This window comes from Aotus nancymaae, unplaced genomic scaffold, assembly GCF_030222135.1.
Source record: "Aotus nancymaae isolate 86718 unplaced genomic scaffold, 86718_ANA_hifiasm-v0.15.2.pri h1tg000098l, whole genome shotgun sequence".
In the NCBI taxonomy this organism is placed as follows: Eukaryota; Metazoa; Chordata; class Mammalia; order Primates; family Aotidae; genus Aotus; species Aotus nancymaae.
This window is the reverse complement of record NW_026988513.1, coordinates 744,552-770,252: the sequence shown is the minus strand read 5'-3', so window position 1 is coordinate 770,252 and position 25,701 is coordinate 744,552. Positions and strand designations below refer to the sequence as shown.

General features: G+C 41.3%; 1 protein-coding gene across 1 annotated transcript in view; it reads right to left on the bottom strand.

The window, feature by feature from the left end:
• GMDS (GDP-mannose 4,6-dehydratase) overlaps positions 1-25,701 on the bottom strand; it is a 640,483-nt gene that overhangs the window by 105,018 nt on the left and 509,764 nt on the right. Inside the window, exon 8 of the mRNA XM_012464875.3 lies at positions 11,258-11,376. Coding sequence (XP_012320298.1) covers positions 11,258-11,376 — 119 coding nt within the window. The remainder of the gene's footprint in view (positions 1-11,257; positions 11,377-25,701) is intronic.

The window sequence follows — 25,701 nt, the reverse complement described above, 5'->3', positions numbered from 1 at the left end:
AGTAGGACTCAGATTTCCAGGAGGGAGGTAGAGAGACAGAGAGGGAGAAAGCGAGAGGAAAAAGAGAAGGAGACCTCATTTAAATGGTAACTTGAAGCTTTTATGATAAAAGTCCAGGCTGGGCGTGGTGGCTCACACCTGTAATCCCAGCACTTTGGGAGGCCGAGGCAGGCAGATCACGAGGTCAAGAGATTAAGACCATCCTGGCCAACACGGTGAAACCCCTTCTCTACTTAAAAAAAATACAAAAATTAGCTGGGTATGGTGGTGCACGCCTGTAGTCCCAGCTACTCGGGAGGCTGAGGCAGGAGAATTGCTTGAACCTGGGAGGTGAGGCGGAGGTTGCGGTGAGCCGAGATCGTGCCCCTGCACTCCAGCCTGGCACCTGGCAACAGAGTGAGACTCTGTCTCAAAAAAAAAAAGTCCAATCTCTTTATGATGACTAAATAGAATGTGAATACTCCTGAAGGTGTGAGTCCCTTTAGAGTCTCTCCAGAAAGTTCTCATAGTGCCTACACTCAGAAGTTGGCTTTTCTATGCAGGTTTTCTCAGCATGACTGCTTTTTCTAGCTCTAATGAGGATTTTGAGTGACGGTGAATGAAGGCAAGTTATATTTCCATGACTCAGTGTCACAGATTTTACTCAGCTTGGTCACAACAAGGACATCAAAGGAAGCTTTGGCAAGCTGCTGAGGTGGGAGTTAAATCTATCTCAGGGATCAAAGGTGGCTGGTCTAAACACAGCACATTGAAAGATGTGAAATTTTGCCATAGGGAAAAATACAGAGCTGCAGCGATTTTCTTTCTCTGGACGTTGGCCCTACGTAGAACGCTTAGAAGTACAGCTCGTCATGGGAGAGTTCTGTTCATCACCAACGACCAATGGAGTGGAGGGATGTGCTCTCCCACAGTGAGGCAGTCCCAGGCTCGGCAAACTCCTGAGGAATGCTACACTGGCTGCAGGGATGCTCGATCCACTCCTGGAACCTGCAGCCAGGCCTTCCTTCTCAGGTACTGTCTTTAAGATCAGCCTCCAGAGGCTTCAGCTCAGGGCCCGGAGTCCAGAAATCCCACCCATCAGAAAACTGTGTCAAATGAAAAGGGAAATGTGCATGAGCACATTTCTTTTGTGACTTTTACTGAAAATGTAAATTCAGTACCACAGACTACAATAACAATTTCCATGCCTGAAACATTACCCACCCACCCCCAACAAGCGGCAGATGTTGGTTCTCACCTGGTTGTAGGCTACTCTTACAACCCTCTTCTCAAAATTTAACAAGATTAATGACAGAAAATTAGTCAAGACAAGTATTTGCCTGTTTGGCTTATCCTACCAGCATTTTAATTGCAGGAGAAAAGTGTTTCCTTTCCACACAATGTACTTAGTGGTAAGTTGATGGGAAAGTGAAAAACAAAACATAGCACTAAAAAGAGTCCCAACAATGCAATGTGCTACACACACACACACAAACACACATATACACATGCACACACACACGTGTGTGCACACACACACTCTTAGAAGAAAGCAGCTGTCATAAGGCTGCCTTTCTCAATACAAATGACTGGATAAAAATTATTATTTTTTTAAAATGGGGTCTCACTCTGTAGCCCAGGCTGAAGTGGAGTGGCGCCATCTCGGTTCACTGCACCCTCTGCCTCCTGGGTCCCTGCTCAAGCAATTCTCCTACCTAAGCCTCCCAAGTAGCTGGGATTACGGGCACGAGCCACCACACCCAGCTAATTTTTGTATTTTTTAGTAGAGACGGGGTTTCACCATGTTGGCCAGTCTGGTCTTGAACTCCTGACCTTGTGATCCACCCACGTTGGCCTCCCAAAGTGCTAGGATTACAGGCATGAGCCACCGCACCTGGCCTGGATAAGAATTTAAAACGTCACCTTAAATTTTATCATGACCACATGTGTTACTGATCCGCTCCCCTGAATACCTTCTAACCCAAACCCAAATTAAGGTGCTTTTCTCTAATAAATGCAAAGCAAAAATGACTCAAATTACTCAAGTGATGTCAAAGACTTCAAGAGCAAATATCTGTGTCGATTCTAAATATACAGATGGCGACACGTGTCAAGCCTTTTCGGTGAACTTTACAACGGATAAATTTCAAAAACAGTAGCAGGAATGGGAAGAGACAGCAGATCTTAAAACAGCAAAAGTGAGAATGTTCCAAGTACTGATTGGTGTGTCTGATATAGTGTAGCCTCATGTGATGTAAGGCAAGCACACGACGCAGAACAGGTAGAACTATGAGTGAGCAGAAAGCTTTCTAGCTAAACTAACGGCACCGCTAGCGAAACTAGAGACCTTGGCTCTTTTTCACCCTCTCCATCCAGCTGTTCACCAAATCCTGCTGATTCTAAGATTCACATCAATTGCTCTGCTCCCTCTCCATGTTCTCCGCTGAATGCAGGTCCTCTTCATCCTCAGTACGACAGTTCCAACAGGCCTCTAGGGAGGATGCATAGTGGTTTCCCTCAAGCTGTCCCCACCACGTGAGAGGGAATAACACCAAGCATGAAATCTGGGGAAATCAGGGTGACAGTGGGCATTTCTGGGAGGACTTTCTGGATAAGCCGGCTTTTGGGATATCCATTTGTGCTTAATTAAATATCTACAGAGCACCCTCAGCTGTTGAGAGCATGGAAGATAACCTGGGAATGAGACTATGCCCAGAGGCATGAAGACCTGGGTCTGTGTTCACCGCAAATATCCTATCATAAAGGTTTTTTGACAGTATACGACAAGAAGGATAAAAAGTGCATATAAAGAAAAGAGGGGCATCTGGGGTCACAAAATACTAATTTCAGATCCTGGGTCTGCTAATCCCTCGCTGCGTGACCTGGGGAGAGCACTGAATTGCTCTGTGCCTCAGTTTCCTTCTCAGTGCAACAGTGCTCCAGCCCTGGAAATTAAACAGAGTAAGGGTGCGGCTCCTGGCATGCTTCCAGGCTTGCCCTAACCACTCCGTGTGCTGCGGTGAGCATGGGCTGTCTCTGTCTGCCTTGAACCACATTCTGCTGTTCTTCTGCAATAGCGTCCTGCTACAAGGGAAGACCTTGCTCCCCCTCATTCAAACAGTGCACTTCCAGTGGGGCTGCTCATCCCAGAATCCTCCCACCCCGAAAACAGGCCAAGCCCCTCGGATCCAGTCCCACACTGGCTACAGCGACAGGTCAAGGGATAACTGCAGGACACACACAGGGCCAGCCACAGTCCTTAGGATTTTTCTAAGTGGATTGTTCTCAAAGCTTCTATTCTTCTTTGACTGTGTGAGGCTGTGTCCCCAAAAGTCATTCAAGAATGCCCTGTGCCATGAGGAGCAGCTGAGGGATGGAGGCAACAGGAGCCAAGGAGCAGAGGGGCCCTGAAGGAGCACCGGGTCCCTAAGGCTACTCTGAGTTCAGTTTCAGTCCCTGAAAACCAAAAGACCTCTGATTACTAGAAAAGTCCATTCGCTTTTCTCCCTTTCTTAATATATTAATCAATATTTTCATTATGCTTAAGCCTTGGTTTTATTAGCATAGATACTTCACACATTTAAAAAATAATTCTTGTGTATCATCCTTTGCAACTTTTGGAGCATAACAGAACACTCTTAATAACAAAATGTCATGTTTGATTCCTATAGACAACACAAACAAAAGTGCACTTTTTTTTTTTTGAGACTTAGTCTCGCTCTTGTTGCCCAAGTTTGAGTGCAATGGCGCAATCTTGGCTCACTGCAACCTCCGCCTCCCAGGTGCAAATGATTCTCCTGCCTCAGCCTCCTGAGTAGCTGGAATTATAGGCACCCACCACCACACCCGGCTAATTTTTGTATTTTTAATAGAGACAGGTTTCACTATGTTGGCCAGGCTGGTCTCGAACTTTTGACCTCAGGCCATCTGCCCACCTCTGCCTCCCAAAGTGATGGGATTACAGGTGTGAGCCACCATGCCCAGCCAAGTGCATGTATTTTTTAAAGAATAAGATGCTATGCTTACATCTTATTTTTCTCATTAGACTTGTTTAAGTATAATCTGTCTTATTCACATATACAATATAAATTTGTTAAAATATATTTGAGAGTTCATTTAAAAACATAATTAATGAGAGTGGCAGATACTAATTTCTGCTAAACTATACATTTTAATTAAAATTTTGGGGCTGGGCACAGTGGCTCATGCCTGTACTCCCAGCACTTTAGGAGGCCAAGGCGGATGGATCACTTGAGGTCAGGAGTTTGAGACCAGCCTAGCCAATATGGTAAAACCTCATTTCTACTAAAAACACAAAAGTTAGTAAGGTGTGGTGGTGCACGCTGATAATCCCAGCTACTTGGGAGGCTGAGGCAGGAGAATCACTGGAACCTGAGAGGCGGAGCTTGCAGTGAGCCGAGATTGTGCCACTGCACTCTAGCCTGGGTAATAGTGAGACTCGGTCTAAAAAAAAAAAAAAAAGGGAGGGTTACTTAGAAGCAACATAAATTTTATTTGAAAGGTATAAAAAACCTCAATCCCAAACATAATCAATCCAACAATACATTTTTAAGTCCACTAAAGAATTAAGGCCAATTTTTTTTGGAAAATGAGGTATCTTCCCTAAAAAATGAAATAGAAGACCAAAAGAGAATCAACATGACCAAATTATATTGCAAAGATTATTCTATATCTTCTTGCTTCTTAACTTTATGATATTTTCCAACTCCCCAGATTATTGTAAAATTTGAAAAAAATCTTATTTTTGCCTTCTCATGTTAAATTTTCTATAATTAATGTCATTCATTTTCTGCAAAATGTTTTTATGCAAAACAAATTTATTTAACTTTTGGCCACAAATTGTGAATATTTTTTCATAAAATTGGAAAGCACAATGTTTTTATGTAAAACAGATTTATTTAACTTTTGGCCATGAATTGTCAATATTTTTTCATAAATTTGGAAGTATATTGAGACAAAATGTTCACAAAATAATAATTGTGCAGTACCTCTTTTTTCTGAGTGTTCTTATTTTTGTTTTAAAATTTTTAATTGACACATTGTAATTATACACATTTATGGGGTGCTTTTTGATATTTTGATACATGTGTATGTTGTATAATGATCCAATCATGGTAGTCAGTGTATCCAATGGCTCATGCACATATTTCTTTCTGGTGACATTAAAATTCTCTCTTCTAGCTATTCTGACATGCACAATAGGTATTGTTGAACTTAGTCACCCTATTGTGCAACAGAATGCCAGAACTTATTTCTCCTATCTTATTGTTACTTTGTAACCATTTACCATCATCTCCCCAGCCTCTTTCCCCATCCCTTCCTCAGTTTCTGAAAAGCACTGTTTTACTCTCTGCTTCTGTATCATCTTTCTTCAGAGTTCACTGGAGTGATATCATTCAGTATTTGTCATTCTGTGTCTGGCTTATCTCACTTAACACCATGTCTTCTAGATTCATCCATGTTGTCACAAATGACAGGATTTTATTCTTTTCTATGGCTGAATAGTATCCTATTGTGTATATGTACCATATTTTCTTTATCCAGTCATTGTTATTAGACATTTAGGTTGGCCCCATATCTTGGCTATTGTAAATAATGCCATAATAGACATGAACATGCAGACATCTCTGACATACTGATTTCATCTCCTTTGGAGATATACCTAGTGGTGGATTGCTGGGCCATATGGGAGTTCTATTTTCAATATTTTGAGGAAACTCCATACTGTTATCCATGATGACTTTGCCAATTTACGTTCCCACTAAAGTATGTAAGAGTTCCCTTTTATCAGTGTTCTCAAGTTCTCAAGTATCAGACTTGTTTTCTAAATCAGGTGGCTCAGTAAGAAAAACATGTAAATGAACAGAAAATGACTTTTATAAAGTGATTCTAATTAAAAACCTTTTGCTCTCCACGTTACAATTCAAAAACCAATTCACCTTGAGTCTACTACACACAAAGACACTGAGCATGGTTTTATGGACTTTGACTTATTTTTGTGATTTAAACAATGTCAAATGTTTTAACATGTAAGACATTAGAGGAAAGCATGCTAAACACTTCCAAACAAATAAGCTCAATGGACAGTTCTGATTTCTTAGGCTATTTTTGACAGATTGCCTACTGTAATTTTTAAAGTAAGTAAAATACTTAATAAATTAGTTTGTATGAATAACCTGACTCCTCAATATACTGTCTCAATATAGTTCCCACTTTATGAATAACTATTGTCAATTCATAGCCTGAAAGCTAAATAAATTTGTTCTGCATAAAAACATTGTGCAGGACTGGGGGGATTGGGTGCCTAATGATTACTGAATAAACCATGCGGTTCCTCAGGCTCTTCATGACTTCCCTTACCAAAGCACAGCGCCTCATCTCATATTAGAGACCCGTTTAGTCATGGTGTGACCAGGGGAATTTCCAGAAACTTTGGTGGCATGCTTTGGAGAGTCCAGTCATCTTTTGGTCTACTTCTTCCCACAATCTAGGAATAGGAAAATGAAAAAGCAGGTACGACTCTTGCTTTTTGATGTCTTCATCTTGTCTGGAGTATTCCTTAACATATTAATGACAGGAACAGGAAGTCCAGAGACCTAGTCTCACAAGAAGCCTTGTAATTTTTGTTCATGTTTGAGCAACAGCCCCCTCCGAACAGAAACCCTAAAATCAAATTTCCCATCTTCTAAAAGTTCTATTTCCATTATTGATTCATGAAAACCTCTCTTACTTGCCATTAGTCTGACATTGTGCTAGACACAACGTAAAGTATAGAAAGGAATCAGACCCAAATTCTGCCATTAAGGAGCCTCTATCTAGTCTACTAGGGAAGGTAAAATCACTAATGACTAAAAATAAGGTAGAAAGTGGTAAGGGTAACTGTCAGAGTTCATTTCAAACTTAAGGCTCCCATTTTCTCATGCTTTGCTATTCAAAATGTGGACCAGCAGCATCACATCACCTGGAATCCTGTCAGGAATTCAGGATCTCTGGCCTCACCCAGACCTACTCATTCAGAATCTGCATTTTAACATGATCCCCAAATGCTTCCCAGGACATCAGAGCATGAGAAACACTGCTCTACAGAAGTTGGAACCAGTAAAAAGGTGTTCCAACTCTGACGCACGGCCAGGTTCTTCCCAGAAGGGGTCAGGTGTCAGAGAGGATAAGATATCTCACTACATCCACCTCCTCTATACAAGGAACCTCAACAAGCTTTTCTTCCTCCTGCCACTGCCTGTCTCTGCCAAATGACTCTATTAGGTTTCTTCTGATCATGCAGGCATAAAATGTTAGTGTGACTTTCTTTTTTTTTTTTTGAGTTGGAGTTTTGCTCTTGTTGCCCAGGCTGGAGTGCAATGGTGCGATCTTGGCTCACTGCAACCTCCGCCTCCGAAGTTCAAGCAATTCTCCTGTCTCAGCCTCCCAAGTAGCTGGGATTACAGGCATGAGCCACCATGCCTGGCTAATTTTTTGTATTTTTACTAGAGACGGGTTTTCCCCATGTTGGCCAGGCTGGGCTCGAACTCCCGATCTCTGGTGATCTACCCACCTCAGCCTCCCAAAGTGCTTGGAATACAGTTGTGAGCCACAGCGCCTGGCCTAGTGTGACTTTCTTTACTGTTTCTTTCTCCAAATATAATTAGTTGCCCAACCTTACTGTTTCTACATTTTCTTTATCTCTTCAATTCATTGTTGACAAATGTCTTCAATCAGTTACCCACTTTGTTAATAGCAAATACTTATGAGAGCTCAAGACATGTGAAACACCGTTTTAGGTAACCTTCTTATATCAACCTATTGAATCTTCACCCCATTCCTGTGGGGTAGGGACTCTTACTATCCCCATTCTACAGCTGGAAAAATGGAGGCACAGAGAGGATAAGTAAGTGCCCCAGGAAGTTGCAGAGCTGGGATTCAAGCCCAGGAAGTGTGGCACTGGACCCTGTGCTTTAACCACAGTATTACCCCACATTGTGTACAGATGAAGAAAAATGACTTAGAAATGGAACTGACCATGTCATGAATAAAAAAATTAAAGGAGCATCTTTAGGTGAAAGCAGCATGTGCTCCTGAAGCTCTGTAACACCCTGTTTCCCCAAGTGGGAATAAAACTGAGTTCCTCTCTAAATAATTCTCTTTTTTCTCTGGCTGCTTTTAGTTTCTCTTTAGCATCTATTTTCAGTATTGTGATTATGAGGTATATTGGTGTGACTTTTTTGTGTGTTAATTGGGGTTTATGATGCCTCTTAGATCTGTGGTTTTATTGTATTCATCAAATTTGGGAAACATTTGGCCATTATTTAATTCTATTTCTGTGCCCCTCCCGGCCTTTCCCCAGGACTCCAATTACACATATGTTAGGCTGTTTGATAACTATCCCACAGGTGACTGAAAGTGTCCCTTTTCCCTTCACCAGTCTCCTTGTTTCTGTGTTTCATTTTAAATAATTTCTAGTACTATATCTATGTTCATTAGGTTTTTTCTTCTACAGTATCTAATCTGGTCTCAATGTCAAAAGTGAATTTTTTATTTCAGATACTTAATTTTTTCATCTCTTAAAAGTTCCATCTGGTTTTTAAAAAATATATTTTCCCTCTCTCTCTTCAACATATTCATGTCTAAAATATTTGAAGGCAGTTATTAATAGTTATTTTAACATCCTCGTGTGCTATATCATCATCTTTATCATTCCTCAGCTTGTTTTTATTGACTGGTTTTTCTCTTGATTGTGGGTCATGTTTTCCTGCTTCATGACATACCTATAACTTTTTGATTAAATGCTGAATATTATACATTTTGTGTTGTTCAGTGGCTAGATTTTCTGTCTTCCTTTGAAGAATATTGGGCTTTGTAATGGTAGGAAGCTAAGTTATTTGTGTCCAATTTGATCCTTCTGAGATTTGTATTTAAACTTTATTAGCCGGGCTCTAGAGCAGACTTCACTCCAGTGATTAGCCCCACTACTGAGGCATAGCCCTTCTGGAATCTGGAGTGCATTACTGGAGTGATCTACAAGGTCTCTCCACTACAGCTGGCTGAAACCTGAATGCCTTCCTGTCTTGGGTGAGTTCTAAGAAACATTTAACTCCCAGCCCTGAGGCAGCAAATCTCTGTCCAAGCTTGTGGAGTTTCTTGCACACATATATCTTATTATTTAGCAAAGATTGCAGGGGATACCTCTGCAGATTTTTGAAACTCTTTTTCTTTGTAGAGCCCACCTTTCTAGAGCCCTGTCTCACAAAGTCCAGGTGCCTCACACTCCCTGAACTGTAACCTCTGCCTCCTAAACGAGATAGTTGTTCTCTGCTTGCGGTTCCTCTCCATGCTGCATGGTCCCGACCGTGCTCCCAGGACGAAAGCCAGGGTGACTGCAGGGCTTACCTCATTTGTTCTCTTTCTGTCAGGGATCACAGTTCTGCACTGCCTTCTGTCCAATGTCTGAAGGTATTTTGTCTAGTTGTTTAAGATAGAAAGTTAAATCTGGTTTCTGGTATTCCATCATGGATAGAAGTGAGAGTCCTTTCTTACGTTTTAACAATGAATCTCGGGAAGTTGTTTGGTGGTTCCTCAAAAAGTTAGATGTAGTATTACCATACAACCCAGAAAATCCACTCCTAAGTAGATATCCCTCCAAAACTGAAAGCAGGGACTCAAACAGATATTTGTACATGCGTATTGGTAAGCGGCATTATTCACAACAGCCAAAAGCTGTAAACAACCCAAGTGTCCATCAACAGATAGACAAAGTGTATGTGGTATATACATGGAATGGACATTATTCAGTCTTTCAAAAAAGGAAAGAAGCCAGATGCAGTGGCTCACACCTGTGATCTCAACACATTGGAAGGCCATGGTGGGAAGACTGCTTGAAGCCAGGAGTTTAGGACCAGCCTGGGCAACAGAGAGAGACCCCATCTCTACAAAAAATTTAAAAGAATTAGCCAGACATGGTGGCATGTCCCTGTAGTGCCAGCTACTCAGGGGACTGAGGCAGGAGGATCACTTAAGCCTAAGAGTTCAAGGCTGTAGTGAGCTACAAACATACCAGTGCACTCTCACCTGGGCAACAGCGTGAGACTATCTCTAAAAATAATAATAATTTTGTTTAAAGGAATAAAATTTTATATCATGGATGAACTATGAAAACATTATGGTAATGAAATAAGCCAGATACAAAAAAACAAACATTTCATGATTCCACTTACATGAGGTACCCAGAATAGGCAAATTCACTGAAACAGCAAGGAAAATAGAGGTTATCAAGTGCTCAGGGGCAAGAGAATGAGGAGTTATTTAATGGGAACAGAGGTTTCTGTTAGAAATGATAAGGAAGTTCTAGGAATGGATAGTGGTGATAGTTGTATAACATTGTGAACGTACTTAACGACACTGAATTTCACATTTAAAAATGGTTAAAATGGTCAATTTTTTATCTATATTTTACCACAATGTAAAATTACCAAAAATAAAAAAACAAAGAAGTATCCTTTATCTACAAGGATTTCTCACAAATCATTCAAATACTCCAATAAAAATCTGGCTTCAGAATTCATCTAATGCAACCAGTAAATGTAGAGCATGATTGTGAACTAGACCTTTCCAGCATATAGTATTGGCCCAACTGCCAGGACCTGTGAATTAGCTGATAATAATTTATCACTATGAATTTCCTGAGTTTGATAGTTGTATTGTGTTTCTGCAGGAGAATGTCACTGTGTTTGTAGAAAACACACACAAAAATTCAAGGTGATGAAGAATCAGGACAGCAGCTTATTCTCAGTGGTTCAGAGAATAAAGTTGGTTAGTTGTAACTTTTCTGTAAGTTTTTGATGGTTTCAATTTTTTAAAATATAAAAGTATTAAAAAAGATTATGTAATGTTATCACAATGATTTGGTAAGAGCAGAATTAGCCACAATAAAATTATAATAAAAGAAGGTGTTTATATTGTGATAAAAAATTTAAAACTTAAAAATCAAAAATAATATTTAAAAATAAATCAATTTAAAAACATCTTAGTAGAAAGATAAAAGACATTTTGAAAAACTTGGCTTAGATGATGACAACATTTGACAACTAACACAAGTAGGGATGGATGCAGAGCAGAGCAAAGTCCCCGCTCCACACTGAAACTTTCTGTATTGGTCTTCAGGAGAGTGAAGGGGGAAGATGACAACGAGAACCACGGCTTCACAGCAAGCTCAGGTGCATACCTACCAGTAAGCTAGAGGCAGTCATTTCTCAGGTATACTTACACAATGGTTTTTCCAATGTGCAAGAATGATTTCTCGACAAATTCCCGGACACTATGGACCTCTCCAGTAGCTATTACGAAGTCCTCTGGCTCATCATTCTGCAACATCAACCACATAGCCTAGAGGGAAAGAGAGGAAAGTTCATGTCAAAGTCACACTCGGTGGCCACTCTGGAAACACAATGTTTTCCAGTGCACATAATCAGATATGGACACGGACAGCTGGAACATGAGCATGAAATTCATACCATATTCTAACCAATATAGCAATGGCTCCCAACTTTTACTGAGCATCAGAATCATATGAGGAACATCTTGGTATGGATGCCTGGGCCACAGCCGCAGAGGAGTGGACTCAGAGGCCTAGAGGTTATCTCTTAGGGCTGGGCGCGGTGGCTCACACCTGTAATCCCAGCATTTTGGTAGGCCAAGGTGGGCGGATTATGAAGTCTAGACATGGACACCATCCTGGCCAACATGGTGAAACCCCTCTCTACTAAAAATACAAAAATTAGCTGGGCGTGGTGGTGTGTGCCCATAGTCCCAGCTACTAGAGAGGCTGAGGCAGGAGAATCACTTGAATCCGGTAGGTGGAGGTTGCAGCAAGCCGAGATCATGCCACTGCACTCCAGCCTGGAGACAGAGCAAAACTCCGTCTCATAAAAAAAAAAAGGGAGATTATCTTTCAGAATCTTTATGCTTAACATCCCAGGTAATGTTAAGGATGTAAAAAAAGCATGAGCTTTTTTTCTTTTTTTTTTTCAGAGACAGAGTTGCTCTGCTGCCCAGGCTGGAGTGAACTGGCAAGCTCTTGGCTCACTGCAACCTCCACCTCCTGGGTTCTAGCAATTCTACTGCCTCAGCCTCCCGAGTAGCTGGGACTACAGGCGCATGCTGCCACACCTGGCTACTTTTTTACACTTTAGTAGAGACGGGGTTTCACCGTGTTGCCCAGGCTGGTCTTGAACTCTTGAGCTCAGGCAATCCACCAGCCTCGGCCTCCCAAAGTGCTAGGATTACAGGCATGAGTCATTGCACCCAGACAGCTGAGTTTTTAAGAGGCATGAAATAGGCTGGGTGTGGTAGCTCTTGAGGTCAGGAGTTCAAGACCAGCCTTACCAACATGGTGAAACCCCATCTCTACTAAAAATACAAAAATTAGCTGGGCATGGTGGCATGCACCTATAGTCCCAGCTACTCGGGAAGTGGAGGCAGGAGAATTGCTAGAACCCAGGAGGCGGAAGTTGCAGTGAGCCGAGGCCACTGCACTCCAGCCTGGGTGACAGAGTGAGACTCCTTCTCAAAAAAAAGAAAAGGCATGGAATACAAGCTGTTTACTGTTTTGGGATAGTCCACACAGGCAGATGGAGTCTACCATGGTGAGGCAGCTCCCTGAATGCTGTTAAACGCTGGGGGCTGAGAAGAGCAATGAGATTTGAAATGCAGCCCAGGCCCTATTGGCTAAGCCCATGCCCAGCACCAGGGCACCAAGGCCTGTGCACATCAACAGAGGTCTAAGTGAGCAGCCGCTCTTTGCAGGTCTGTGCCTGCAAGAGAAGTTCCCGTGGCCTGGAACGCCCTGTCCCCTCATCTGTCTGGGAATGCTGACCTCTCTCTAGGTCCCGGACCAGGGTCCCAAGTCTAGCCATTGGAATGAATTCCAGTGCACACAGTATGGTGGCGTCACTGGGATCCGGCCCGTCCTCTGGCACGCTTCCCAACTAAGCTGAGCCTCCCACTACACCCAAGTGGGCACACGAGTGTATTCGTAGACACACACACACACACACACACACACACAAACTTATTTTGGCTTTTGCCAAAATACCCTCAGAATTTTTAGGAAAAATTAAATTACGCTTCTGGCTAGAATTTCGATCTGAACATTCTTCTGCGGGATTAGATGTAAGGAGGTAAATACACTCAAATGTGTTTGACTCAAATTTCCATTCTAAAAATAACATTTCAAAAAGGTCTTTCAGGACCACTCAGCTTATTTTATTTCTTTAGAAACAGTCCGCTGTGTTAGAATGGTCTCAAAAAAGTCCTATTTTTAGTCATGTGAAAGAAAGCAAGGGCTTGCTAAAAATGAAAGGAGAAAACATGACTGTCAGTTAATGGTGGATCACTTTAAACACCAGCCCGCATCCCCTGGTGCTTGTTTTGTTCCCGGCAGGAATCTGGGGATCAGTCAGGGCCTCTCCTTTTACTAGAGCAAGAGCCAAGAATCTGCTCTTTTCTTCTCCATCAGACTATCTATGGCCTTTGACCTATCAATTTCTAGGCATTTCCTCTAAAGTTCATATTGTACCAGACTCCAGTCTGGGAATGAGAAGAGAAAGGATATACAACTCCAGATTTATTTGTTATTACTGAATAGTTTACTGGTTTCAACAGAGGGAAAGGGCTTTGTTTAAATTTCCACTGAGCATAATTAATGGTTATTGACTGGTAAATGAAGAACAGGTGACACTCTGGATTAGAAGATAAATGATCCTGTGTTCTGGTGTGATAATGGGTTAGTAATTCGCCACAAAGCCGAGGCTGAGTGCATCCCGTCGTAATGCTAGATCATGTCCAGGAGACAAAGGCCCCTGTGTGAGAAGGACGCAGCCATCCACCTCCTTATACAGCTGCACACGTTGATGTGCTCCATTTATTCTCTGATGGATGGCACAACTGAGGCAAAAGTTCACCCGTTCTCACCTTCCTGTTCACATGCTGGACCACATGACCCATGACACGGCCAGGCCACACTCTGTGATCAAATCGCCACCCAGCTTTGGCTTCTGACTAGAGAAACAGTGTTGAGGTTACAAGTTTTAGAGGTCAGTCTTCTCTCTTTGTCTCTCAAGGAATGAAGGAGGAAAAAGACAGTCTTCCTGCATTCTTTCAGTGTCCTTTGAGGCTGTGACTGACTTGTCCACTTCCTCAAATACTTATTTGCTTTCAGTCCTGACCTGATTACCAGTGCACATGAAAAAAGACTCCTGTTTTTTAATCCATCTCACAGAGAGGAAAGCAAATCGGTTAAGGAATGTGCCAGGGCTTCAGATTCTTTAACATAAAAATGTCCCTTAATTGCCAAAAAACAGTGCAGTTTTCAAATCATGTCTTGCACTCATTTTGCTTTTAAGCAAATGTAGTTTCAGGGAAACCTGACTCTATACCATTGACCTTTGATGGCCAAGTCATGACATGTATAAATATTACTTAAATTTGGACATGGACTCTTTCATAACTATGTTATTAATCTATCTGTTCTACAAATCCAATTTACAGAAGTCAAAATAAAACTTTAATTTTAAAATGTCAAATAAAAATACACTTCTCTCACAGTCTGCCATTTGGTCACCTGAGGGGTGAATGCAGAAGTGGTTCAGGAGGCTTGGGAAGGGCCACTCCTCTGCTTGGGAAGCTGCCAGCTCTGGTGCTGTTCACAGCTGGACCAGTGAAGGAGAACACCCAAAGTGCATCACCACAGCCGACTGACTACACCTGATTCCATGCATGCCTTCTGTGGTGGGATGTGTGTTTGTCTTAAAAATCTGGATTCTACAATTGCTTCCACCTCGACATTAACCTCCAGTTCAGTATCCAAGCCACAAACACTTATTAACTGAGCTGGCATCCATGAATAACAAGATTTGTTAATGAAGGTTATGTTTAACTACGTGTATTTGACTGCTGCTTTTTCAGCCTGGTCCTTTGTGCTGTACGTGCTACTGCGACAGAAATCTTAAAACTACACACACACACACACACACACACACACACACACACACACGTATACACATTACACATTTCAGGGGAGAACATGTATGAAATAACTAACAAAAATCATGGAAATTTGAACAAATGGAAATTAAAAGTTTCAGAGAAAGGTTGCCCAGTCTGAATCCATTCAGACACATTTCATCTCTAAACATTATTTAGCAGCTGTTTTCATGACGGCAGCCTGGTATTCAGTTTGAGTCAGGACCTCCAGTAGTTTTGTGGTCAGCCGGGTCTTATGCTTTATGGAATCCACATAGGTAGGTCTTAGGTTTTTGGGTTAGTTTTAATTAATAAAACTATGTTAATAAAAACAAACAGTATAAAACCAAAGTCGGGCCTTATGGCTCTCTCAGTCTATTTTCTTCCTGGGCAAAAGCACTGTGGCATGTGGACTCCTCAGATTAAGGGACTTTCAGACATTTTAAAGATACAACATTACTGATCAGAAAAAAAGATAATAAAAGCACCAAAAATAAAAGAACACAATTTAGAAAGCCACATAGCTCTTTGCTAACATATCATTCTACATTGACACCATATGTACTGAAAGAAAGAGGCGATGTCAAAATTTGTTTTGCCCTTGATCTTTTCTCTCTAGCCAGGAATACACAGCTACAAACTCCAAGGTTGGGGTTAACATTTGTCTTCCCTGGAAACAATATAATATCGAATAGCTCCTAGTCTAGTGTTAATTATTCTGAATCAGTTTCCTAGGACATCATTTGTTTTTTCAATTTGCAGATTTTAGTTATATATTTATTTCTATTTATCTTTGACTATAATCTAATCTCTTCTATTAGCTTTCTTTTTCAGGCACACCAATTATGTATATGTTCTATCTCTTTTGTTCTATCTTTTACATCTATTACCTCCTAGCTAATCATTTTTGGGTTTTGTTTTGTATTATTTTTTGTGATTTCCTCCAGCTTGTTCACCTGATTGTTTTCTAACATTTATTTTATATTTTGTTGCTAATATGGTTTCATTTTCCGTAAGGGCTTTTTTTCTCCTCCATACTTTTCCTGTTTACTGCCAGCTTGCTTTTTATCTCTTGGTGACTTTATTTAAGCCAGGGGACAGACAATTTTTTTCTTATAAAGCCAGAGAGTAAACATTTTAGGCTTGTGAACCATATGGTCTCTGTTGCTTTGCTTTTGTAGCACAAAACAGACATGGACAATGTGGAATCAAACGGGTATGACTGCGTTCCAATAAAACGAGGCCCATGGACTATAATTTGCCCACCTTTGCCTTCTGCAAATAAAAGTATGTGGCCTGTAATTTCTTTGACTCGGTAGAGAACAATTACCCAAGCTCCAACTGCTTAATTTTTTGAATGATACCCCTTATGATATGTACTGTGCATCTGCTTTCTTATGTTGCTTTTCTTCTTGCAATCCTCTCCCCACTCCCACTCAAGCGTAGATTCTGGGGTAGTGCCTTTCCACTTATTATTATACTTAAACAGGGTTGGCTGTTTGCTGAAGTATCTTAGCAAGGGGAACAGGAAAGTACACTGAGGACATCCTGCAGCTTTAAATCAGGCTTCTCTCAAAGCCCTCTCACCAACTGCATTGCACGCTTTGCCCCAGGCCATGGCTGCCATAATTTCTCAAGATTTTGCTGGTTAGTGTGATTAGTGTAAAGGAACCCATAAATCATAGAGCTGCCCTAGTGCTATCCGGCAATGTTTGCTTTCACTCTGCTTTCACCCCAGATCACGACCTGCAGTGTCCCTTGGCTAGGAGGCTATGCCAGTGATAAAATTGGCTTCTGGCTGAGTATGGTGAATATGGTGGCTCACACCTGCAATCCTAGCACTTTGGGAGGCTGAGGCAGGTAGATATCTTGAGATGAGGAGTTCAAGACCAGCCTGGCCAACATGGCAAAACTGCATCTCCACTAAAAATACAAAACTTAGCTGGGCATGGTGGTGGTGGGGCACCTGTAATCCCAGCTAATGAGGAGGCTGAGGGATGAGAATGGCTTGAACCCCGAAAGTGGAGGCAGCAGTGAGCTGAGATCACACCACTGCACTCCAGCCTAGGCGACAGGGGGAGACTCCATCTCAAAAAAAAAAAAAAAAAAATTAAACATAAAAAATGAAGTTGGCTTCTCTTTCAGTCACACCTTCTTGCCATCCTATAGTGTACAAGTGGGTATCTATGAGGATATTCTCTACTTCTATCTCTGTAATATATAATATTATTTTGTGGATCTTTCAGGGCTGAAATTATTTTGAACAAAGTCCATAACCTATATGTATATTTCCTACCATCTGCTCTAAATTTTCTCCAAATTTCATGGTATCTGTCTCAAACACTTTTTCATTTTTTGTAGACAGGGTCTGTCACCCAGGCTGTAGTGCAGTGGCATGATCATAGCTAACTGTAGCCTTGAACTCCTGGGCTCAAGTGATCCTCCAACTTTAACCTCCCAAGTAGCTGGCACTAGAGGCATGCATTACCACACATGGCTAATGTTTTTTATTTTTAGTATATAAAAATACTAAAAACATATGCTTGGGCTACATTGCTCCTGGCTTCAAGAAATCTTCCTGCCTTGGTCTCCCAAAATGCCGGGACTAAAGGAGAGAGCCATCAGCCTCAAATTATTAACACCTCATATTTCAAGGTGTGGCCAATTTCATTGTTATAATGAAGCAGAAGTTTTCTCTTAGCATTATTTTATTATTTTTCTTGATTTCAGAGTGTTTCAAAAAAAGCAGTGTTCAATGAAAATGTTCCTATATTCAGTCATTTAAAACTGATATTCCTCGAAGATGACTGAATAGGAATAGCTCTGGTCTGCAGCTCCCAGTGAGATCAACGCAGAAGGTGGGTGATCTCTGCATTTCCAACTGAGGTACCCGGCTCATCTCATTGGGACTGGTTAGACAGTGGGCGTAGCCTAAGGAGGGCGAGCTGAAGCAGGGTAGGGTGTTGCCTCACCCGGGAAATGCAAGGGGTCAGGGAACTCCCTGTCCTAGCCAAGGGAAGCTGTGAGGGACCGTGCCATGAGGAATGGTACATTCTGGCTCAGATACTAAGCTTTTCCCATGGTCACTGCAGCTCTCAGACCAGGAGATTCCCTCAGGTGCCTATGCCACCAGGACCCTGGGTTTCAAGCACAAAACTGGGTGGCCATTTGGGCAGACACGGAGCTAGCTGCAGGAGTTTTTTCATACCCTAGTAGCACCTGGAAGGCCAGTGAGATAGAACCATTTACTCCCCTGGAAAGAGCTGAAGCCAGGGAGCCAAGTGGTCTAGCTCAACGCATCCCACCCCCACGGTGCCCAGCAAGCTAAGATCCACTGGCTTGAAATTCTCACTGCCAGCACAGCAGTCTGAAGTCAACCTGGGACACTCGGGATTGGTGGGGTGAGGGGTATCTGCCATGACTGAAGCTTGAGTAGGTGGTTTTCCCCACACAGTGTAAACAAAGCCACCGGGAAGTTCAAACTGGGTGAAGCATACTGCAGCTCTGCAAAACCGCTGTAGCCAGACTGCCTCTCTAGACTCCTCCTCTCTGGGCAGGCCATCTCTAAAAAAAAGGCAGCAGCCCTAGTCAAGGGCTTATATATAAAATTCCCATCTCCCTGGGACAGAGCATCTGGGGGAAGGGGTGACTGAAGGCACAGCTTCAGCAGACTTAAACATTCCTACCTGCCAGCTTTGAAGAGAGCAGCAGATCTCCCAGCACAGTGCTCAAGATCTGCTAAGGGACACACTGCCTCCTCAGGGGGGTCCCTGACCCCCATGCCTCCTGACTAGGAGACACTTCTCAGCAGGGGTCGACAGACACCCATACAGGAGAGCTCTGGCTGGCATCTGGTGGTGCTCCTGTAGGATGAAGCTTCCAGAGGAAGTAAAAGGCAGCAATCTTTGCTGTTCTGCAGCCTCTACTGGTGATACCCAGGCAAACAGTGTCTGGAGTGGGCCTCCAGCAAACTCCAGCAGACCTGCAGCAGAGGGGCCTGTTTTTTTGTTTTTTTAAGACAAAGTCTTGCTCTGTCACCAGGCTGGAATGTAACGACACAGTCTTGGCTCACTGCAACTCTGCCTCCCGGCTTCAAGTGATTCTCCTGCCTCAGCCTCCCAAGTAGCTGGGACTAGAGGTGGGCGCCACCATTCACAGCTAATTTTTGTATTTTCAGTAGAGATGGGGTTTTACGATGTTGGTCATGATGGTCTCAATCTCTTGACCTTGTGATCCGCCTACCTTGCCCTAACAAAGTGCTAGGATAGCAGGTCTGAGCCACCGTGCCCATCTAGGCCTGACTGTTAGAAGGAAAACTAACAAACAGAAAGGAATATCATCAACAAAAAGGATGTCCACACAAAAACCCCATCCAAAGGTCATCAACATCAAAGACCAAAGGTAGATAAATCCATCAAGATGAGGGGAAACCAGTGCAAAAAAGCTGAAAATTCCAAAAACCAGAACACTTTTTCTCCTCCAAAGAATCACAACTCCTCACCAGTAAGGGAACAAAACTAGACGAAGGATGAGTTTGATGAATTGACAGAAGTAGGCTTCAGAAGGTGGGCAATAACAAACTAATCCCAGCTAAAGGAGCATGTTCTAATCCAATGCAAAGAAGCTAAGAACCTTGAAAAAAGGTTAGACAAATTGCTAACAAGAATAACCAGTTTAGAGAAGAACATAAATGATCCGATGGAGCTGAAAAACACAGGACGAGAACTTCGTGAAGCATACACAACTATCATAGCCGAATCAATCAAGTGGAAGGAAGGATATCAGAGATTAAAGAACAACTTAATGAAATAAAACATGAAGACAAGATTAGAGGAAAAAGAACGAAAAAGAACGAACAAAGCCTTCAAGTAATATGGGACTATGCAAAAAGACCAAACTTACATTTGATGGGGAGAATGAAACCAGGTTGGAAAATACTCTTCAGGATATTATCCAGGAGAACATCACCAACCTAGCAAAGCAGGCCAACATTCAAATTCAGGAAACAGAGGACACCACAAAGATAATCCTTGAGAAGAGGAACTCCAAGACACATAATCGTCAGATTCACCAAGGTTGAAATGAAGGAGAAAATTTTAAGGGCAGCCAGAGAAAAAGGTAGGGTTACCCACAAAGGGAAGCCCATCAGACTAACAGCAAATCTCTCTGCAGAAATCCTACAAGCCAGAAGAGAGTGGGAGCCAATATTTAACATTCTTAAAGAAAAGAATTTTCATCTCATATGCAGCCAAACTAAGCTTCGTGAGTGAAGGAGAAATGAAATCCTTTATAGACAAGAAAATGCTGAGAGATTTTGTCACCACCAGGCCTGCCTTACAAGAGCTCCTGAAGGAAGCAGTAAATATGGAAAAGAAAAACCGGTACCAGCCACTGCAAAAACATAACAAATTGTAAAGACCATTGACACTATGAAGAAATTGCATCAACTAACAGGCTAAATAACTAGCTAGCATCATAATGACAGAATCAAATTCATACATAACGATATTAAACTTAAATGTAAATGGGCTAAATGCCCCAATTAAAAGACACAGATTGACAAATTGGATAAAGAGTCAAGATCCATTTGTGTGCTGTATTCAGCAGACCCATCTCACATGTAAAGACATACACAGGCTTGAAATAAAGAAATGGAGGAATATGGAAATGGAAAACTTTTGCTTATTTTTAAAAGCAGGGGTTGCAATCTTAGTCTCTGATAAAACACACTTTAAACCAACAAAGATCAAAAAAAGACAAAGAAGGGCATTACATAATGGAAAAGGGATCAGTGCAACAAGAAGAGCTAACTATCATAAATATATATGCACCCAATACAGGAACATCCAGATTCATAAAGCAAGTTCTTAGAGACCTACAAAGAAACTTAGACTCCCACACAATAATGATGGAAACTTTAGCACCCCACTGTTAATATTACATCAACAAGACACGAAATTAACAAGGATATTCAGGACTTGAACTCAGCTCTTGACCAAGCAGACCCAATAGACATCTACAGAACTCCCCAACCCAAATCAACAGAATATACATTCTTCTCAGCACCACATCACACTTATTCTAAAATTGACCACACAGGAAGTAAAACACTCCTCAGCAAATGCAAAGGAATGGAAATAATAACAAACAGTTTCTCAGACGTGGTGCAATCAAACTTAAACTCAAGATTAAGACACTCACTCAAAACTGCACAAATATATGGAAACTGAACAACCTGCTCCTGAATGACTACTGGATAAATAACAAAATAAAGGCAGAAATAAATAACTTATTTGAAACCAATGAGAACAAAGACACAACATATCAGAAACTCTGGGACACGGCTAAAGTAGCGTTTAAAGGGAAATTTATAGCATTAAAATGCTCACAGGAGGGAAAGATCTAAAATTGACACTTTAACATCACAATTAAAAGAACTAAAGAAGCAACAGCAAACAAATTCAAAAGCTAGCAGAAGACAAGAAATAACTAAGATCAGAGCAGAACTGAAGGAGACAGAGACACTAAAAACACTTCAAGAAAGTCATTGAATCCAGGACCTATTTTTTTGAAAAGATTAACAAAATAGATAGACGACTAGCCAGACGGACAAAGAAGAAAAGAGAGAAGAATCGAATAGACACCCTAAAAAATCATAAAGGGGTGGCTCAACCTGTAATCCCAGCACTTTGGGAAGCCAAGGCAGGCGCATCACCTGAGGTTGGAAATTCGATACCAGCCTGTCCAACATGGAGAAACCCCATCTCTGCTAAAAATACATTAGTTCCAGAGCTTCTGCAGAGCAAAAGAAACAATCATTAGAGAACTGGCAACCAACAAAATGGGAAAAAATTTTTGCAATCTACCCATCTGACAAAGGGCTAGTATCCAGAATCTACAAATAACTAAAACAGATTTACAAGAAAAAAACAAACCCATTCAAAAGTGGGCGAAGGATATAAACAGACACTTTACAAAAGAAGATATATGTATGAGGCCAACAAGCATATGAAAAAATGCTCATCATCACTGGTCATTAGAGAAATGCAAATCAAAACTACATTGAGATACCATCTCACGCCAGTTAGAATGGCGATCATTAAAAAATCTAGAGACAATAGATGCTGGCGAGGACGTGGAGAAATGGGAACACTTTTACACTGTTGGTGGGAGTGTAAATTAGTTCAACCATTGTGGAAGACAGTGTGGCGATTCCTCAAGGACTTAGAAATAGAAATCCATTTGACCCAGCAATCTCATTACTGGGTATATATCCAAAGGATTATAAATTGTTCTATTATAAAGACACATGCACACATATGTTCATTGTGGCACTGGTTACAATAGCAAAGACCTGGAACCAACCCAAATGCCCATTGATGACAGACTGGACAAGGAAAATGTGGCACATATACACCATGGAATACTATGCATAAAAATGATGAGTTTGTGTCCTTTGTAGGGACATGGATGAATCTGGAAACCATCATTCTCAGCAAACTGACACAAGAACAGAAAATCAAACACCACATGTTCTCACTCATAGGCAAGTGTTGAACAATGAGAACACATGGACACAGGGAGGGGAGCATCACACACTGAGGTGTGTTGGCAGGGGCTAGGGGAGGGACAGAGTAGGGTGGGGAGATTGGGAGGGATAACCTGGGGAGAAATACCAGATATAGGTGACAGGGTGGATGCAGGCAGCAAACCACATTGCCGTGTAAGTACAATCCTGCATGATCAGCACATGTACCCCAGAACCTAAAGTATAATAATAATACAAAAAAAGACAAAAAAAATACAACATTAACTGGGCATGGTGGTGCATGCCTGTAATCCCAGCTACTCAGAAGGCTGAGGCAGGAGAATTGCTTGAACCCAGGAGGCGGAGGTTGTAATGAGCTGAGATTGCACCATTGCACTCCAGTCTGGGCAGCAAGAGTAAAACTCTATCTCAAAAAAAAAAAAAAAAAAAGATAAAGGAGATATTACCACTGATCGCACAGAAATACAAACTACCATCAGAGAATACTATAAACACCCCTACACAAATAAACTAGAAAATTCAGAAGAAATGGATAAATTCCTGGACACATACACCCTCCCAAGACTGAACCAGAAAGAAGTTGAATCCCCCAACAGACCAATAACAAGTTCTGAAATTGAGGCAGCAATTAGTAGCCCACCAACCAAAATAAGTCAAAGACCAGATCATTTACAGCCAAATTCTACCAGAGGTATCAGAGGAGCTGGTACCATTCCTAATGAAACTATTCCAAACAATACAAAAAGAGGGAATCCTCCCTAACTCATTTTATGAGACCAACATCATCCTGACACCAAAACCTGGCAGAGACACAACAAAAAAAGAAAAATCCAGGCCAATATCCCTGATGAACATCGATGCAAAAATTCTCAATAAAACACTGGCAAACCGAATCCAAGAGCTCATCAAAAGCTTATCCACCATGATCAAGTCGGCTTCATCCCTGGGATGCAAGGCTGGTTCAACATATACCAATCTATAAATGTAATCCATCACATAAACAGAACCAATAATACAAACCACATGATTATCTCAATAGATGCAGAAAAGGCCTTCGATAAAATTCAACAACCTTCATGCTAAAAACTCTCAATAAACTAGCTACTGATGGAACCTATCTCAAAATAGTAAGAGCTATTTATGATAAAACCACAGCCAATATCATACTGAATGGGCAAAAGCTGGAAGCATTCTCTTTGAAAACTGGCACAAGCCAAAGATGCCCTCTCTCACCACTCCTATTCAACACAGCATTGGAAGTTCTGGTCAGGCCAATCAGGCTAGAGAAAGAAATAAAGAGTATTCAAGTAGGAAGAAAGGAAGTCAAATTGTCCCTGTTTGCAGATGACATGATTGTATATTTAGAAAACCCAATTGTCTCAGCCCCAAATCTCCTTAAGTTGATAAGCAATTTCAGCAAAATCTCAGGATACAAAATCAATGTGCAAAAATCACAAGCATTCTTACACACCAATAATAGTGAAATCATGAGTGAACTCCCATTCACAATTGCTGCAGAGAAAATAAGATGCCTAGGAATACAACTTACAAGGGATGTGAAGGACCCCTTCAAGGAGAACTACAAACCACTGCTCAAGAAAATAAGAGAGGACAGAAACAAATCGATAAACATTCCATGTTCAAGGATAAGAAGAATCAATATCATGAAAATGGCCATACTGCCCAAGAAATTTATAGATTCAATGCTATGCCCATCAAGCTACCATTGACTTTCTTCACAGAATCAGAAAAAAATTACTTTAAATTTCATATGGAACCAAAGAATATCCCATATAGCCAAGACAATTCTAAGCAAAATGAACAAAGCTGGAGGCATCATCCTACCTGACTTCAGACTATACTACAAGCCTACAGTAAACAAAACAGCATGGTACTGGTACCAAAACAGATATATAGACCAATGGAACAGAACAGAGGCCTCAGAAATAATGCCACACATCTACAACCATCTGATCTTTGACAAACTTGACAAAAACAAGCAATGGGGAAAAGATTCCTTATTTAATATATTGTGTTGTGAAAACTGGCTAGCCATATGCATAAAACTGAAACTGGACCCCTTCCTCACACCTTATACAAAAATTAACTCAAGATGGATTAAAGACTTAAGTGTAAGACCTAAACCCATAAAAACCCAAGAAGAAAACCTAGGCAATACCATTTAGGACACAGGCATGGGCAAAGACTTCATGACTAAAACACCAAAAACAATAGCAACAAAAGCCAAAATTGACAACTGGGATCTAATTAAACTAAAAAGCCTCTGTCCTGCAAAAGAAGCTATCATCAGTGAACAGGCAACCTACAAAGTGAGAGAACAGTTTTGCAATCTATCCATCTGACAAAGTGCTGATATCCAGAATCTACAAGGAACTTAAAACAAATTTAAAGAAAAAAACAACCCCATCAAAAAGTGGGCAAAGGTTATGAACAGATACTTCTCAAAAGAAGACATTTATGTGGCCAAGAAACATATGAAAAAAAGCTCATCAACACTGGTCATTAGAGAAATGCAAATCAAAACCATAATGAGATACCATCTCACACCAGTTAAAATGGCAATCATTAAAAAGTCAGGAAACAACAGATGCTGGAGAGGATGTGGAGAAATAGAAAGTTTTTTTACTCCTGGTGGGAGGATAAATTAGTTCAACCATTGTGGAAGACAATGTGGCTATTCCTCAAGGATCTAGAACCAGAAATACCATTTGACCCAGCAATCCCATTAGTGAGTATATACCCAAAGGATTGTAAATCATTCTACTATAAAGACACGTGCACACGTATGTTTCTTGCAGCACTATTCACAATAGCAAAGACTCGGGATCAACCCAAATGCCTATCAATGATAGACTACATAAAGAAAATGTGGCACATATACACTGTGGAATACTATGCAGCCATAAAAACGGATGAGTTCATGTCCTTTGCAGGGACACGGATGAAGCCAGAAACCATCATTCTCAGCAAACTAAACACCATATGTTCTTACTCATATGTGAGAGCTGAACAGTGAGAACAGATGGACACAGGGAGGGGAACATCACATACTGGGGCGTGTTGGGGGCTAGGAGGAGATAGCATTAGCAGAAATACCTACTGTAGATGACAGGTTGATG